At 31.3% G+C, this 15,281-nt stretch overlaps 1 protein-coding gene and 1 non-coding gene across 2 annotated transcripts; one reads left to right on the top strand and one right to left on the bottom strand.

Annotated features, from left to right (window-relative positions):
* Positions 1–3,481: 3,481 nt before the first annotated feature.
* LOC11424086 (lysine histidine transporter-like 8) lies at positions 3,482–7,201 on the top strand. The gene is made up of 5 exons (XM_003612234.3): positions 3,482–4,025; positions 4,678–4,814; positions 5,107–5,534; positions 6,192–6,323; positions 6,510–7,201. The coding sequence occupies exons 1-5, from the start codon at positions 3,607–3,609 to the stop codon at positions 6,996–6,998; spliced, it is 1,605 nt and encodes a 534-aa protein (XP_003612282.1). The 5' UTR covers positions 3,482–3,606; the 3' UTR covers positions 6,999–7,201.
* A 7,864-nt stretch (positions 7,202–15,065) lies between these two features.
* Positions 15,066–15,138, bottom strand: TRNAK-UUU (transfer RNA lysine (anticodon UUU)). Its single transcript has one exon. It is a non-coding gene; the product is annotated as a tRNA-Lys (tRNA).
* Between the last annotated feature and the right edge of the window lie 143 nt (positions 15,139–15,281).

Raw genomic sequence — 15,281 nt, 5'->3', positions numbered from 1 at the left:
GTTTTTGACCAAGTATATGTGCAAAGATAAAATTTAATTTGTCTTTCTGAAGTGTGAATTTTTATTCCAGGAACCGCGATGACACATCTCAGGCATAGCTTATAATAATAACACCCAAACTCCTTTATAAATGTATTGAAACTTGGGTTTGGCTTATATTTTCTTGACAGATTGACTGAATATTTACTTTTGTTCTTTTTATAGATCCTTTAGATATGGAACCTGTTATCGAATTGCATAAGATTGTCAATGATATGCGAGTTAAATATAGGACATATTAAATGAGTTTGATGCTCATTATGTAAGTATGCATTTATATTTTTCTTCCTTCGAGTACGAATATATTAATATGACTGAATTTGTTTAATGCTTTCGTTTTATTTCAAGGATGTAAAAAGGATCAATGGTATGATTTTTTTTGAAAAAAGGATGACATGCTCTTAGTGATTTCTATAACATAGATCTTGGTGCTTGGGTGACCATAGTGTTCAATAGTTTTGGTAAATTTGACAACAATATCAAAGATATGTTTGGTCAGTTTATAACTTATCCAAAGTTTGTTCTTGCTATGAAATTTTCCATTGAAAAACTGCTACTCATGTCTATTTGTATCCTATTATTCCTACTCCATGAGTATTTTGACATCATGAGCCATGAGCCACAATCATCACGATAATGGGAGTGAATAACTAATATGAAATATAGTTCCATTAGATCTAAATTTGCACAATAGGTATTGTCTATGTTATGATAAAATAGTGTGCAAATAAATAAACTTTACATAAATTGATAGAGATTGTCTGTTGAGAAAATAGTGATAGTTTTGGTGGATTTTGTCGAGGTGGTTTCTGTTTTTTGTGGTGTGCTCTCGAGGGGCAGCAGGCTGTGTAGTGCCTCTGTGTTGGCTGCGTGAGGCTGCTGCTATTTTAGATAGCAGGTTTTTGGTTCTGTCACTAGGAACCGTTGTGATGTTGGTGTTTTAGGGGTTGCATATCATTGACTTTTTTTTTGTGCCTAGCCTTTTTCTTTTGTTTTCTTTCCGCAATCATGAGGCAGGCGTATGTGTTTGGTTTGTATTTTATAGGATCCTGATGTTGTTTATAGCTCACTGGTGTCCTATTTAATGCAAATAAATAAACTTTATATAAATTGATAAAGATTGTCTTTTGAGAAAATAGCGATAGTTTTGGTGGACTTTGTCGAGGTGGTTTTTGTTTTTTGTAGTGTGCTCTCGAGGGACAGCAGGCTGTGTAGTGCCTCGGTGTTGGCTGCATGAGGGTGCTGCTATTTTAGGTAGCACGTTTTTGGTTATGTCACTCGGAACCATTGTGATGTTGGTGTTTTAGGGGCTGCACCTCTTTTGTTTTGTAGCCTCATCTTTTTCTTTTTTTGTTCTTTCCATAATCATGAGGCAGGCGTATGCGTTTGGTTTGTGTTTTATAGGGTCCTGATGTTGTTTATAGCTTACTGGTTTAACAATAGCATATTACTTGAAGAATTTTGCAATTAGGCATTCGGATCTGTAAGCCATAGATTTGATGAGTAAGAGTTGATTAAACAAACAATTATTCTCTGCGATTTGTGGCTGACATCACTGGATTTGATGAGTAAGAGTTGATTAATTGCATTGCATATCTATGTGTAGGTTGGAGGTTGGGCATCTTTGAGTATGAAAATTTGTTAACTTTCATCACTATATAGGGAGCAGCTCATATGGTACCCTATGCACAACCTTCTAGAGTACTGCATCTATTCAGTTCCTTTGTGAATGGTAGGAGATTGCCATACACAACATGACCTTCAATTGATGGATGAAAAAAAAATGGGATGCTGAGTCTGCCAACTCTATATAACATGTGAAATAGTAGATTGTATGGTCCATTTGATTATTATTGGATTTGAAGAATTCATTGCTTAAAAGATGTAGCAATGAAAAAGAAAACTGTTAAAATGTGTTTCTTTGTAGGATCTTAGCAAACTGCATCTGAAAAATAAATTTATAAGGGGAATCGGGAAAATACATTATTCCATTCTTTTTATGTTTTATGATATTTATTGTCCTTTACACAATTTTTTTATTATTGCTTTCAGTTTGGATCACTTTTCGACCTGAACCAATCAACAACACGGATGATAACAGAAACAAGTTCATAAAGAAGCCTAACATGGATTGATAAAGATATGAATCCAAGTTTACAAGCACAATTTTCATCGGTCACCTCAAGAAACGGTTTAAAATTTTTGCTAATAGATGAAATCTATGTTTTTATTGATAGTACTTCGAATGTAGTATTTAAAGAAATTTTTTGAAATGTGTAGACACGAAAAAACTTCCATTATTATTAAATTTAAATTTATGACATTTGAAAATATACGATGTATTTTTTGTTTTTCTCTACTACATTTACATTGCCGCACGGGTGAAAAGTCTAGATTGACCACCCGTGCCTAAATTTTTTGTAATGTACCATCATGATTTGTTCCTTTTTTTCAAGTTGTATTGTATTATTATTTTTTAACATTATATTTGCACAAACAGATTATTAGTTACAATATAATTGAATGTTTTGTTTGCCATCAATATGACCCATGCGGCAGCACGGGTGTAAGGTCTAGTATATTTTGAAGTTAGGGTAAGTATATAATTCGGATTTTGATTATTATTTCCCCATGTTTTTCTGTTCATTATTTTTCCAGTTTTGCCACTTCTCTTTTGCTTATACTAGTATTTCATATAAAAACAAAACTAGCCACCAAACCATGTTTACATATATTGGTTGGTGAGACTTGAAACTCACATTTCCCATGAGGTGCATTTTGTTGACCGGCAACAAGTACTGCTTCGTCATGTATTAAATATACAATAAAGTATAAAGTTACATATAAGAAGGAGGACCCATTTCTATGACCAAAGAAAATAACAACATGGAGTAATGTTAATGACTATATGCCGTACCAAAATTCTTAAACTAAGACTTTGCAAAATATTATTCTAAAATGGTATGCTGATAATGCATGAATTCTTAAATTCCTTGTCATATACTACTAGTCTTATTATTATAGGAGCAATTATTATTTTTCACAATTAGCACAGATTGGCTGCCATTTGATATGATAACGGTCCAACTCAATGGTCACAATAATTTAATAAATTAATTAACAGTTAACCGCCAACTATGCCTAATTAATTTAATAATATCCACCAACCTAGATAGCTATTTTCATTAAGCCCCGGTCACATAAAGTCTCCTATACGTCTCTACACAGTACAAACAAGTTTGCAATATGCACATTTACCGGATTGACCATATATATATATATTTCAAGACCATCATTTCATTATTAAATTAATTTTCATTAAAAACAAAAATATTACTATACATGATGATGGCTTTTACACATGTAAGAGTTTTATATTCAACAATTTGTCAAAAAAGTAATGTAGAAATTTCATGGTTCCCTTTCCTTTTAATATTGTGCATTATTATTTCATACCTATCTATATATACACATCAAATATTTGAATGAAAAAATGCAACACAAAGGAGGAAACAACACAACACAATATTAAGGTGCAAAAATTGTCTAACAAACAATTAGTGAAACATGGGTGAAGCTAAGGAAATATGGTCAGCACCAATAACACCTAGAACTGGAAATTCATTGATGGGAACACCTAGGGTTGCATCACCACCAGTGTCATGTCCACCTTCACAGCTTCATTCACCATCTCTCACAAGATCACCACTACTTCAATCAGAGAATGGAGATGCACCACATCCTAAGAGTAAGACTCCAAAGACTCCTAGAACACCAAGAATGTCTTTGACACCAAGGTTTATTACCCCTTTGGGAAGTCCTATGAGGAAAGCTTTGAGATTAACTAAGCTTGATCCTCAAGATGCTTGGCTTCCAATAACTGAGTCAAGAAATGGTAACAAATATTATGCTGCTTTTCATACTCTTTGTTCTGGGATTGGTATTCAGGCTCTTGTTCTTCCTGTTGCCTTCACTATTCTTGGTTGGTAAGTTTCATATAGTTTCATTTCTCCATTCATTCATCTTTTCATCTTAGTTTAATTCCTTGTTTAAGTTCAAAAAAGTATTTTGTTTTTTTATAAATAAATCAAAAAGTGTTTTAAAGATATCAATTATGTTACTTGGATGTTCAAGATTCATTGTTTTATTCTTATTGTAAAAAAAAGTGATTCATAGTTTTATATGCTAATTTTTATTTTTGTTCTTGAGAAGGAGATTAGGTTAATATACATGTAATATTTTTTTTATTTTTGTTAAATGAAATATAGGGTAAGTGGATGAGACTGGTGGCGGCTTTAGACTATGGGATGAGACTAGTTCTTATATTAGATACAAGATATGCCATAGTTTAGTAGGAAACTCCTTGGAGTTATTTAAATAGATAGATAATAAGTTGGTCCCAATTTTATATATTTACCCTTTTAATTTTATCACTCCTCCAACATTGAAATACACGTAGTGACAAAATAATACTTTTGATACAATATATTTCAAAATATAACAAACTTATGAAAATAAATAGAGAGATCAACTTTATATTATTTCAAAAGTGTCAAGTGTATTTTACCCCTGATTAACTTTGTTGTACACCTATAACAAACTTTATTTAACAAGCAAATTTGTGATTGATGGTTGCAGGACATGGGGAATATTGAGCTTGACAATAGCATTCATATGGCAACTTTACACCTTATGGTTGCTCGTCCATCTTCACGAATCCGTCGAGAACGGTATTCGCTACAGTCGATACCTTCAGCTTTGCTTCGCCACTTTCGGTATAATTTCTTTCTCCACTTTATTATACTTGCATCATAGATAATGTTACATCGCTCAATAACATTTTATCTGACACATAATTTATAAGAGTGATGGTTGGATTAAAAGTTTATATCATATACATCATCTCTATAAATTTTGAAGTAAACTCTTAAAAAAAAAACATTTTATATGTCATCTTAATTTAACAAAAATGTTAAGACATTAATCTTAATGGACCAAAAGTGTAACATAATGATGTGAAAAAAATTTATTGCCCAATTGATGAAGTATTGGAATGGTATATTGCAGGTGAGAAACTTGGGAAATTACTAGCATTGTTTCCAATATTGTACCTATCAGCAGGAACATGTACTACATTGATCATCATAGGAGGATCAACAGCAAGAACATTCTATCAAGTTGTATGTGGAGACCATTGCAATCCCAAACCTATGACCACAGTTGAATGGTACTTGGTCTTTACTTGTGCAGCTGTGGTCCTATCTCAGTTACCAAACTTGAATTCAATTGCTGGAATTTCCCTCATTGGAGCAGTCACTGCTGTAGGGTATTGTACCTCCATTTGGATTACTTCTGTGGCACAGGGTACCCTACCAGGTGTGAATTATAATCCTGTGATGGGTGAAAACAAGGTTGAAAATGCTTTTAGTGTGCTTAATGCCCTTGGTATCATTGCTTTTGCCTTTAGGGGTCACAATCTCATTCTTGAAATTCAGGTATGTGGCAAATTTTTTATTCCTCTTACCTAATTAAATTTTTTCAAATTAATGAGAAATGAAATTATTTGACTTAACAATTTTTTGTTGATATATTTATTGGGTACTTGTCATGAGTGGTCATTGTTTCGTTAGCAAAGCCAATTTGTAGTTTTTTTTTTTTTTTTTTTTGCAGTTTCTTCTTTTGACTTTGAAGTAATGAGAATATGAGATAGTTACTACTTTGTTTTGTTGACAATTGACAAAAAATACTGCTTTCAAAGTTGTTGAAAACTTCAATAGATGTGCTGGGTCAAGCACACAATTTGGAGTTATTGTACGACTTTCTCCTTTTATATTTAATTGATTAGTCCACCATGTTAAGTTCAGAATAGGAGGAAAAAAAAAAATAGAGATAGTATTGAATATTGAGTATAGTCAACTTCATTCAATAAGTAGATTTTGATTGAGTAGTAGTAACTTTATATTTACTATTCCAACTTACATAAATTTATGTTGACAAAAAAGATTTGTAGTACAATCTAAATCTCTATTTTTTTCAATAAACTGAGCTAAATCTTAGATATTTGATTAGATGTAACTTATTTCTTGTTAAATAATCAATCAACGTATTCTTCAAGTAATTTATCATCTTATGATTTTCCAATTTTGTTGCAGGCTACTATGCCTTCAAGTGAGAAGCATCCATCACATGTGCCCATGTGGAAAGGAGTGAAGGCTTCTTACACACTCATTGCTGCCTGCTTATTTCCCTTAGCTATTGGTGGCTATTGGGCTTATGGGCAATTGGTATGTACATCTAATCTAATTACTTAGAACTAAAGAGAGTAAAATTAGCCAACTAATTAATTATATTATGACTTGTCTTATGGTATACTAGTACCATATTGTTTTAATTTGAATTTAGTTTTGATGCAATTTTATTATAAATTTACACCGTCAACTAATCACAAACCATTGACTTCAAATATACAGATTCCTGCAAACGGAGGAATGCTTACGGCCCTATACCAATTTCATTCTCAAGACGTATCAAAATTTGTACTTGGAATGACCAGCTTTTTCGTAGTAGTAAATGGTTTGTGTTCATTTCAAATATATGGCATGCCGGCTTTCGATGACATGGAATCAGTATACACCACTAGATGGAAGAAACCGTGCCCGTGGTGGCTTCGAGTAATTTTCCGAGTCTTCTTCGGGTTTTTGTGCTTCTTCATAGGAGTTGCAATTCCATTTTTGTCTAGCTTAGCTGGTTTGATTGGAGGAATAGCATTGCCAGTGACATTGGCATACCCATGTTTTATGTGGCTCAAAGTAAAGAAACCAAAGAAGTATAGTTTCATGTGGTATCTCAATTGGTTCTTGGGAACATTTGGAGTTGCTTTAAGTGTCATATTAGTTACAGCTAGTATATATGTTATTATTGATACTGGTGTTAATGTAAGCTTTTTCAACCCTCAGTAGTCTCAACTAAAGAGGGAAAAAAATTACTAGGGAAATATATGCGGATTTCTTAGGAAGATTACAATTGAAGTTGTATTTTTTTAAATTATATCTTAGAAATTCAAAATTGTATACTCAAGTTTGTAGTTGTAATTTTTTTTTTAAGTATATCTAGCATGATTGCATAATTGAAGTTGATATACTAGATTTTTTATTTATGATGATGTCTATGTAGTTAAATTTTACCTATACAATGTGCCTTATATATAGAATAGAAAATAGTTAAGTAGTTGACTGTCTTAATGTGAGACCATGACTGTTAATGTAATTTATCATTTATGTATTATTATACCCTCTTTTGATTTTTATGTTTTGTTTTTTAATGTCTGTCTTTTTGGAACCAATACAATATTTGATATGTCATCTCACTAAATTTTGATGGTAACATATACTCAAACTCATATATTATCCATGTCTAACAAATATTATAAACCAACTAGTATATGAGTCTAAGAAATTCGATGAATTTGGTTTTATGTGCCTAAATTAAAATTCTATTGAAAACAATTAAGCTCAAACTCATATATTATCCATGTCTTATCTAAGTCTGATTAATACAGTTGATTGTATAGTTATGATCACAAGAAGACTTAGTTGCATTTTACAACCTTCTTTCATTAAACAGAAGATTATTAGATTAATGAAATTTGTACGGCACTTTTTGACATCTCCACTTTTTAAAATCTAGAGTCTATGAGCATACAAACAATCAATCCAAAAAACAACGAATAAAGAAAGAAGAGAACCGACACCAAGAAATTGTTTGTTCAAATTGACATACATCAGGCAGGGAGAGAGAGAACAGCTCTCCAATTCACTATCAAGACATTTGAAAGACACTCAACACTCAAATCCTAACAAGACATGTGTGTTCCCTTCTTTTAGTCTTTTATCTATTGTGTGATTTGTTTCTATTTTTATAGGGAGAGGTGCATGATTCCAATCAGGAAAAATGTGATTCTAGTCACCCTATTTCACAAGTGATCCTTGGGACAAGATTAGTAACGTAATCCGAAACACCTTGTTTCAAAAGCGCAAAAAACTTGATTTTAAGACACTTTCATCGCATAATAATTTGGTTACCCACGCTAAAGAGTGAGCTACCTCGTTAGCATGTCTCATAACTAACTAGACCATAGAATTATTAAATAAAGTAAAAACAAGGAAAACAATTCTTATTATCATTAATGAAGAATCCAAAGTTAGATCCATTTTTCAGATGATTACTAAAAGCATCCGCTGTTCGTTCCGAACCATCTCCGCATCAATATTTTTCAATGAATAGCAAGTAACAAACCACATGTTTCTTCTTCATCTACAAAGAAAAGATGATATATCTAATCTAGTTTAGTCGAGACAAAACTATCAAACTCATCTCGAATACATATGTCAAGTCCAACTCATTTTCTATGTCTAGAGAAAGATGCCTCAACATTACTTTTCAAATAATCCCTACATGGATTACTAATAAACTAAGAAGCCTCAACAGAACACCTTCTATCATCACAATGATCGTGGATCTTCTACACCAATCTCCACCCATTCGACAGGGCTTCGCGACTTTGCATTTGTTAGCCTTTTTCAGTTAGAATTTGACTTGCATTCATTAAAGTTGTAGTTATAGTTGTTATCTTTCATTTGTCACTTGTTTGACTTCATTTAAAACATGTCTCCAAATATGATTAAAACACCCCACATAGGTTATGATGCATTTTCATAAAATATAAAAATAAAAATAAAAAAAATAAAATAAAAAAGTAGCACTGCGCTAAACCAAATAGACAAAACGAAGCTACAGAAAATATAAGGTTAATCAAAAAGATAAAATCATAAACTTCTTAAATCTAAAACCAGCATTAAAGTGAAAGACATAAATTGAGCAACTTACTTAAAAGACTCAATAACGACATTGAATATATCACTGCCACTGCCATTATTCCACTTGTAACCATCTCTCAATAAAAATCTCGTCGTCCAAATACTACACCAAGTTTAACTAGAACTATAACCAAATTGAAGCTCCAAAAAATTACTTGATGAATCATATTTGGTTTCGTATAACTGGGTAATTAGCCCATTCGACTTGGTGGTGAGTTTCCACACCCTTGCTTACTAAACATCACTAAATTGGAGGCTTGCAAATTATGTTTACTAATAGCTTGTCTCTCCCATGAGAGCCAATGGATCCCACGAGTACCTGCTATCGCGCCACCCTAACAGAAAGAATTCATTATTTTGTCAATCTCATTTGCAAGAGAACGAGGGAGAAGAAAATTACTCGTGACATAGGAAGATATCGGATGACTGAAGATTTTATGAGGACTTGCTTCCTCCTTCATGTATTTTCACCTTTTTTTGTCGAGAATTGCTTCATATATAGCTATACATTGCTCAAGTTTTAGTAAAAACTCATTTTGCAAGGTTCTATAAGCAAAAAAATCCTATTAAAATATACATTTTGATAGGTTGAACAACTTCAGTAAACCACTAAAACTACAACTGTTTATTTCACATCCTTGTCTCCAAATCGGCCTAATGAAGTCCAAGTTTATGTCTACAACCTCATGGCCGAGTGACCACTTCTCATTATGTGTCTCAAAGTGTAAGACCCGCATGTGTTTCACCCGATAAAAGAGTAGAGTAAGTGTTAGAAAGCTAACATTTCTTTTAAATTAAATATAAGTTTCAAAACGTGTCTTGGACCAAATTTAGATAACATAAAATTTGATTATTTTTTTTACTAAATAAACTTGTAAAAAAATATTGAGCAAATTTATTTAATAAATAACTCTTACTTGGCACTAGGGCGAATATATATGTTATAGGGTCTGTTTGAATTGACTTATTTTTGAGCTTATGTAAAACAACTTATTCAAATAAAGAAGCTTTAATATATTTTCATAAGCTTATCAAGATAGTTTCTAAAAAACAATGTATGAAGATATAGTTTTCGTTACTGAGAACTTATTATGAATTAACATAAAAGCTTATTTATTTACATAGTTTGAAAATAAGTTAATCAAAACGGATCCAAAACCCTTTTGACTTATATAACATCCATTCCAATAAGTCAATCCTTATTTATAGCATAATATTACTTGGCGTAGGCTAGGCTTCTCACAGCTGGATGACATCAAGATTTGTCAACTTAATTATCTGCACATCAATTACCCTTGCCGTAGACATGATTGGCCTCACAACTCCACTCCTGCACCCCCTCCTCCATAAAGAAAGTATTCTCATATAAAGTTAGCAACAAAGGAAAAACGGCCACTAATTGAAACTAGGACCAATAAGGAAGCATATGCACGATTATCCCATTAGAGGTGGAAAAATAGGCTACCATGCTTGATTTGGGCTAACAAGCAAAAATAGGGTACCATGCTTGCTAGGAAACAATTTGGAGCCATCATTGGAGGCGTACACCAATGGCACTCGCGAGATTTCAATGGAATTTCTCCACTAATAATAATTATTTTTGAGAAAAAAATTGTGGAAGAAGTAGAAAAAAAGAGCAACAGCAAACACCACCAGGACAAATCATGGCCAAGAGTAGATAAACACAGAGTTAAGGATGAAATACCTGAAATAGTTTAGGCATACAACATAAGACACACATATTCACAAATTTACAAATTCTAACTGCTGCTTAAAATTTTATGACTACATTTTTTTAGGGGATAATTTTATGGATTACTTTGGCTGGCTGAGAGAAGTGCTTAGAGGATTGCTCTTTAGCAACCTAGCAATTACTTACATACACCTACTAAACGGTAATAAATTAATGTTTACTATAAAACAATAGTTAATTGTCGTTCAGAACTTTTTAAATCGGTTCAAAAAGATCCATGCACGATAGTAAATTGCCGTTGAAATTATTTTGGGTAATTTGAGGTTGAGTTGCATGTGAGCAATTGTTAGGCGTCTAAAGAGCAACTTTTGAGAAGTTAAAATGATTATGATGTGACAATGTTCTAGGAAAATTACTCTTCTCACTTCTCAAATTGCTCAAAAACATAGCTCAACAACGGTTAATAGTAGTTTGGCTTTTTAAATGGCAGTTAATTGTCATTGTGCATTTTTAAGAGTGGTTCAATAACTTTTTAAATGGGTTTAACTGATCTTAAAAGTGCTCGATGACAGCTAAAAAACAACAATTTAAGAAGTGAGAAGAGTCATTTTCATATTCTAGACTCGCTGATAAACAACCCGATGTGGATGCTTTGTATTGGAGAATTTATTTTCTCACCCTCTGGCTTTCTTGCGGATTCTCCAAACTTTCTATTTTACCTCTGTTCGGATTATATAACTTGAATCATGCCTATGTACTATCAGAAACCCCCTTCCATTTCAATAATTACATTTTTGCCCTAAAAAAATCACCAAAACACCCAAAATCACCCAACATTGTGCCATTTAAGAAGTGAAGTTGGTCTAATTTATCACAATTTATATGCCCGAAATCTAAACCATGTGTATTTACCTAAATGTCAAACATGTAATATTATGTGTTGTTTATTGATTAGTATATGTTAATGCATGCATGAACATTTCAGCACTTCAACGGAGCCCTACCCATGGACTATTCAAATTCTTACAGGGAGGATCAACACCCCCCCCCCCCCCCCCCCCATGTTATGCTTTTTGTATCGGTTAAGGGTCTCGTTGTAATAGATCCTTACAAAGCGCACATGGATCGGATGAGTGTATGGAAGAATGAATGAAGGAAGGAAAAAAAACCAAATATGTTGTTCTGCTACTGGACACAGGCAGAGCGTGACTTAACTCACGCTGGCCTACAACCTACGCGATTTAAGTCACGTTGACCTGTAATGAGCATGAGTTAACTCACGTTGGAAGTCAACGTGACTTAAGTCACGTGGGTGATATTTTTATCAGTTTGTATGGAAGTAAGTAATTTTGAATGGAAGAAGAGCAATTTTATATATATTTTTGTTAATCATTCGGTTCTTAGATGAAGAACTCTACTCATCCGAAATTTAAATTCATTTATGAAGTTGTGTGCAATTTTCATCTCAATAGGGGATCACAAATCCATCATATGCATTATCCTTAGAGGGTGCAACAAGTTCTATAGAACATGGCTTCAAAATTTTGGGGCTCATTTTTTCAAAAACAAGAAAATTTACTTTTAGTCATCAGTAGATAAATGTTCATGGTTTAATTTTAAATTTATCTACGATTTTGTCTGTAGGTAAAAGTTAAACAAGAAACTGATAACTTATTATAAAAAATAAAAAAAATTGTGTTTTGTCTGATGTTATTTAAAATTTAAATTGATGATGACTTTTTCTATTTTTTTATTAGAGGTTCATTTTTTATATTTGAACAGAGCCATTAATTTAATTGGACCGGACATGTTCATTATGAACAATTTAGTTATGTTAAAATAGAATAAAAGACAATCTGAAAGAATAAAATGAGGAGTACAGTTGGAAAGAGAAGAGAGGAATATGGTATTATAGATGACCGGTACTCTCTCCGTCCCAAATTGTATGACGTTTTGGCCATTTCACACGTATTAAGAAATGTAATTAATATTATGTGGGGAAGAGAAATTATGAGTTGTTTTACAAAATTATCCCTAATAAATGGTATGGAAAAGATAAATGAAATAATTGAAAGAAGATAGAGTAATTAATAGTTAAGGATATAATAGGAAAAGTAACATTAATATTTCATTGGTATTGTAAAGTGACATATAATTTAAGACAATTTTTTTTTCCAAAGCGACATACAATTTGGGACGGAGGGAGTATATGATAAGAGAAGAAATGAAATATCTGCATCCTTCAAAAAAACTGAAATATATGCAGAGAATGGGTGTAAAGTTTTTTGACAATAGAATGGGTGTAAAGTTGAATTATGCAAAGTTAGGTCGATAATATCCAGATGTCTTTGTCTGAAACCATACATCAAACTTGAAACATTAACCATTCAAAAATTAGGCAAAGAATGATTAACCGAAATCATACCACAAATAGCATGAAGTTAAAATATGAGCTTTAGAAATTAAGTTTAAGTTGTTTGGTAAATTTTTCTTTTTATTTCAAAATCTATTTTATGTTAAAGTGTTTGATAATATTTTTAAACAAAATGAATTATTTTAAGAAAGTTCATATTTCATAATAAATTATGATAAATAAATAAATATTTTTAAAATGAAACAAACATTTATTTTAGGGGAAAATGAATAAAAAATTATAAAAATTTTATATATAAAGAGGTGAATAAGATTTATAAAAATTCTTTGTCAAAAAAAAAAGATTTATAAAAATTTATACATCATGAACCTATGAATTTACATCACAATATTTATTTAAAAGAGCACGTCATAAATAATATACCATTCCTTTAAAAAAAAAATAGTATACCATATTGTCAATAAAAAGTGCCCATTTATGAATAGTAATTTGTATAACTAATTTTTTTTTAAGAAAAATTTGTATAACTAATTTGTTAATACCATTAATAAAAGATGACCATTTTTTAACCTAAACAAATTATAGCAATTAAAAAAATGGTAAAAACAAACAAAAAACAGCAATTGTAGACCACATGCATGCTGTAAGAAATCAAATAAAATGAAATATAAAATGTGCTCAGTGGGATTCGAAGGGGAAATCTTAGAAAAAAGTTGCCGAGAATTTTTAGAAGTAGGTTTCAACAACTTTAACAAAAGTCATTTATTTGTGTATTTTACACACAAAAAATAAGCAACTTTTTATATTAAGTGCTTCTCAAGAAATATGTTTGGCCCAACTTCTCCTTTTATAATGTAGAAAAGTCAAAAATAAGTCGGGCCAAATACTATCTTAGAACAAATTGATGCGTTGACACAATCGGTTAATTTTTCCATGACTTTTTTTTACCAAAACAATAAAGAATATTTTTTTTTTTTTAAAGAAATAAAGAAATTAATTATGTACCAACCACCGTAGATACTTTTATTTGGCCGGTCACACAAAGTCTACTAAATAATTAAATGTATCATACAATGTTCGCATGGAATGCTCCTACGTCTCTACACACCTAGTTTGAGACATAATTTTGCAATTGCATGCTTATTGGATCTACCGTATATCTTTTGAAAACGATTTTTCTCCATCATTTCATTATCAATTAAATTATTTTTAATAATAAAATCATGGATACATATTAGTTTATTTGTAGTAGTACATGAGTATTCCGTCCGTACTCAGATATAAAATAAAATTATTTTAGTAGTGGCTAAGAAAATAAGTAAACTTTCATTCATTTCATTATACTTATTTTTAGGATAAAACTTAAATCAAGACATCAAGTTCTATACATATATTCTTTAAAAAAATACATAAAGTTCTATACATATAGTTTCTATTAACAAAGAAAAAGTTTTTTTTAAGAAGCAAAGAATAAAAAGTTATTTTCATATAGTTGAACAATGAACATATCCCCGCTTGAAAAATGAACTAAGACCATAGAAATAGTATTATTTTTTTTTTTGAAAGAACCATAGAAATAGTTAAATGGGGTGTATTATGAAATTATTTCTTTGCACTTTTTTGTTACAAAGTAACTGTATATTTATGAGTGTTACATACTCCCTCCATTTTAAATATAAACAAATTTTACTTTTTAGGTTCATTCAATTAATGATGTATGCGGTCCATATTATTGACCACATACATCATTAATTGAATGAACATAAAAAGTAAAATTTACTTATATTTAGATACGTAGGGAGTATGCACTAAACTTTTTTTTTTTTCCAGAAAGAAACAGGCTCCCATAAAAAAGTATGGGTCCTCACGTTAAGGATTTCTAATTAAAAAAATGTTTATTGAAAAAATCAATTACTTCAATTTTCAATACATTAAATTCATAAACTTCTATAAAAACTTACAAAAACTTACTATTTAAAGTTGTTAAAAAGTGCATTTAAAACACTCTTTTAACATTTCCCAAAAAGTATAAGCAAAAGAAAATTGAAAGTAAAGAAAGGAATAAAAAGAATTTCTTATTTGTCGCTGTCTGTGGGAATCGAACCCACGACCACGTGGTTAAAAGCCACGCGCTCTACCAGCTGAGCTAAGACAGCTACATAGCACATATTCATTTTCGGTTTATAATTTGAGTCAGGAAGATAATGAAGTATGAGAGTTTTACATGTGACAAACAATTTGTCTAAGGGTGTGTCTAATATATATTGCTGTAAAGAACATGGAAAACAACGGATCATAA

The sequence above is a fragment of the Medicago truncatula genome, chromosome 5 (genome assembly GCF_003473485.1).
Source record: "Medicago truncatula cultivar Jemalong A17 chromosome 5, MtrunA17r5.0-ANR, whole genome shotgun sequence".
Lineage (NCBI taxonomy): Eukaryota > Viridiplantae > Streptophyta > Magnoliopsida > Fabales > Fabaceae > Medicago > Medicago truncatula.
This window is presented reverse-complemented; position numbering and strand designations above follow the sequence as displayed.